At 28.0% G+C, this 2,550-nt stretch overlaps 1 protein-coding gene across 1 annotated transcript in view; it reads right to left on the reverse strand.

The window, feature by feature from the left end:
* Positions 1-994: 994 nt before the first annotated feature.
* The window catches only part of rut (rutabaga), a gene marked incomplete at its 5' end in the record, with an annotated part of 28,804 nt that continues 27,248 nt past the window's right edge, over positions 995-2,550 (reverse strand). The window contains 2 exon segments of the mRNA XM_067050285.1: positions 995-1,140; positions 1,510-1,687. Of these exon segments, the coding sequence (XP_066906386.1) occupies positions 995-1,140; positions 1,510-1,687 (324 nt within the window).

The following is a 2,550-nucleotide window of genomic DNA, read 5'->3' on the forward strand; positions in this document are numbered from 1 at the left end:
TGTTTTAAAAAAAAAATTAAATATTGATAAAATCATAAAATGAATATTAATGATGAATCAATAAAGAATATCAAACATTAAATACATTTTTTCATCTAGGAATGGCTGTAGAAACAAAAACGTTCATTAGACATTCTAAGGTTTTTTTATATAAATATAAAACCAACAGGAGTGGCAATTACTCAACATCATGGATATTTACATTACTCCACCTAATGAAAAAAGTTTCATGTCCGTAAAAAGGTGAAACAGTAAGAAAGAAAAAAAAAATTATTTCTGGGGACGGTTCTTCATAATTCTATTGGAATTTCTGGTGTTTTTCTCTACTAGAAGGTCATTGATGGTTATGATGGAAAACTTATCTTTAAGAAAAAAAAAAATTGAATTTCTATTTTTTTGGTGGTTAGAAAAAAAGTATTGGTTTTTTGGTAGAACTAACATTTTTGAAACGATGCTGATTAAGAAATAAATGTTCCCCTTAACATCAGGGTAAAGTATCCTACCCTCCCATCCTACTTTATTCCAAAAAGAATAATTCTATTAAAAAAGTTTGAATTAAATTAAATCATAGTTTTGGAAATCTTTAGTGATCACAGAGTATACTGGCAGTATAATAAAATATAAAATATAAAATACTTCAACAAATAAAGTAAAGTAATGATTGTAGATAGTACTTTTGTTTACTTAAAAATAAATTATGTAATATATGCATAACTTAATAAAATAATAGTCAAGATTCATTTTAGTAATGCAATGACTTCAAAAAATATATATCTATATTTAAAAGTGAGTTACCTAAGACCTGAAAAATAACTTACTGACATTGACATTATACATTGATAATAACAGTACAATTAAATAGAATAATTTATTCCTAATGGACAAAAACAAGAAATACATACTTGAAATTATATTTAACATTTACTAAAAATATATAATAAATTATGAATATATTAATAAATAACTAAATGAATGAAATGATCAGTAAAGAAGTTTACCTTGAGTTCTCTCGGACAGGCAGAGGAGGAGGGGGTATTTCTTTAATAGGAGGTGGAACAGCTACTCTATGCAGCCTGCTACGATCTGGCGCAGCTCCCTGCAAGAATGCCAATGGCGTCGCCACTCCACCGTACATGCTCCCTAAAAGTTTTGGATTATTCATACAGATGTAAACATTATATAGAAAAACATAATTATATATATAAAAAAAACTCCATAATTAAAAGTTATAGTACAGTAGTTCTTAATCAGGTTCTGCAAAATAATAAATATTTGACCAGTCTGAAGAAATTGAAAAGATTATATATAAAATAAGATATTTGTTTTAAAATAATATTAGATACACTGCCCATGTAGAAAATATTATAAATTAAACAATATTGTTGATTTTTACAGAATCTGTATGTTTTATAAAACAATATCAAACATTTTGGGTTTTTACTGCATGAACACCCAATCTCTATTTATAACTTATAAAGAAAAATATATGATTTCTTAACAAATATTTACCAGGAGAGAGGGCAGCAGCTCTAAGCGAAGACATTTCCTCAGCACGCAATGTTCCTGGTTGTGCACGATCGGTAAGGAAGTATGTTGTCATTTCTCCTTTCCCTTTTACTTTTACTTTACCACGACACTGGAACTCATAAGGCTGGTTTCGTAAAGTTTGGTAAACATCCTCTGTAACCTGTAAAACATGGAAAAACAATACAAACTAATAAAATATAAATTAAGGGTTGCGAGATAATGATTAATCACATATTTTGAAAAAGCAAGCTTACTTCTAAAAAATATTATATTATTAAATTATAAAATAATTAAACTTTAAACTAGTTTTATGATGCAATCAACGAGCGATAACTCAGTGATTCTCATTTTATAGGCAAATTTTAGTCCATTAGAACTTTTACTAAATTAATTAAGTTGAACCTAATTTCAAGTACACCATTGAGTGGTACCTTCAATTGCTTTAAATTAGAAGATCTCATGACAATCTTCTTTTCAGAGTATCAGGAATAGTTATGGATCAGAGATTAAGAACTAATGGGTTTGGGTGAGTAAGGATTTTGGAATGTTGAGATCTTTATGGATGAATTTATTTGAGAAATAATAAGGAGCATCAAGTATTTTGGATAGTAAGGATTGAATAAGGGAGAAATTTGATGGTTTGATGGAGCCCCAAAGCTCAATTCCGTATGTCCAAACTGGTTCAATTATCATACAGTATAAGAGTCTTTTGTAGTAAAAGGGAAGTTTAGAGCGTAAAACTTAAAATATAAAATGTAATAAAAATAAAAACTTTTTAAATTACATTAAAATTTAAAATTAACACATTATTACCTATTTCAGTATACCTAATTTAAACCAAACTTTTTTGAGTTATCTTACTTTTTCAATAATCAGATTTCCTTAGGGATTAGGAAACAAACAAATTTCATCGGCCCATATGTCTATTATCCTTAATTCTGAGGTTGTACTCCAGAATACAAGAAAGAAACTTAAGAAGAATAGCGGAATATGAGCTTCAGGAAGAACAAGCAGCATCCAGGC

Source organism: Halyomorpha halys, unplaced genomic scaffold (genome assembly GCF_000696795.3).
Source record: "Halyomorpha halys isolate HHAL.00 unplaced genomic scaffold, Hhal_1.1 Scaffold60.1, whole genome shotgun sequence".
In the NCBI taxonomy this organism is placed as follows: Eukaryota; Metazoa; Arthropoda; class Insecta; order Hemiptera; family Pentatomidae; genus Halyomorpha; species Halyomorpha halys.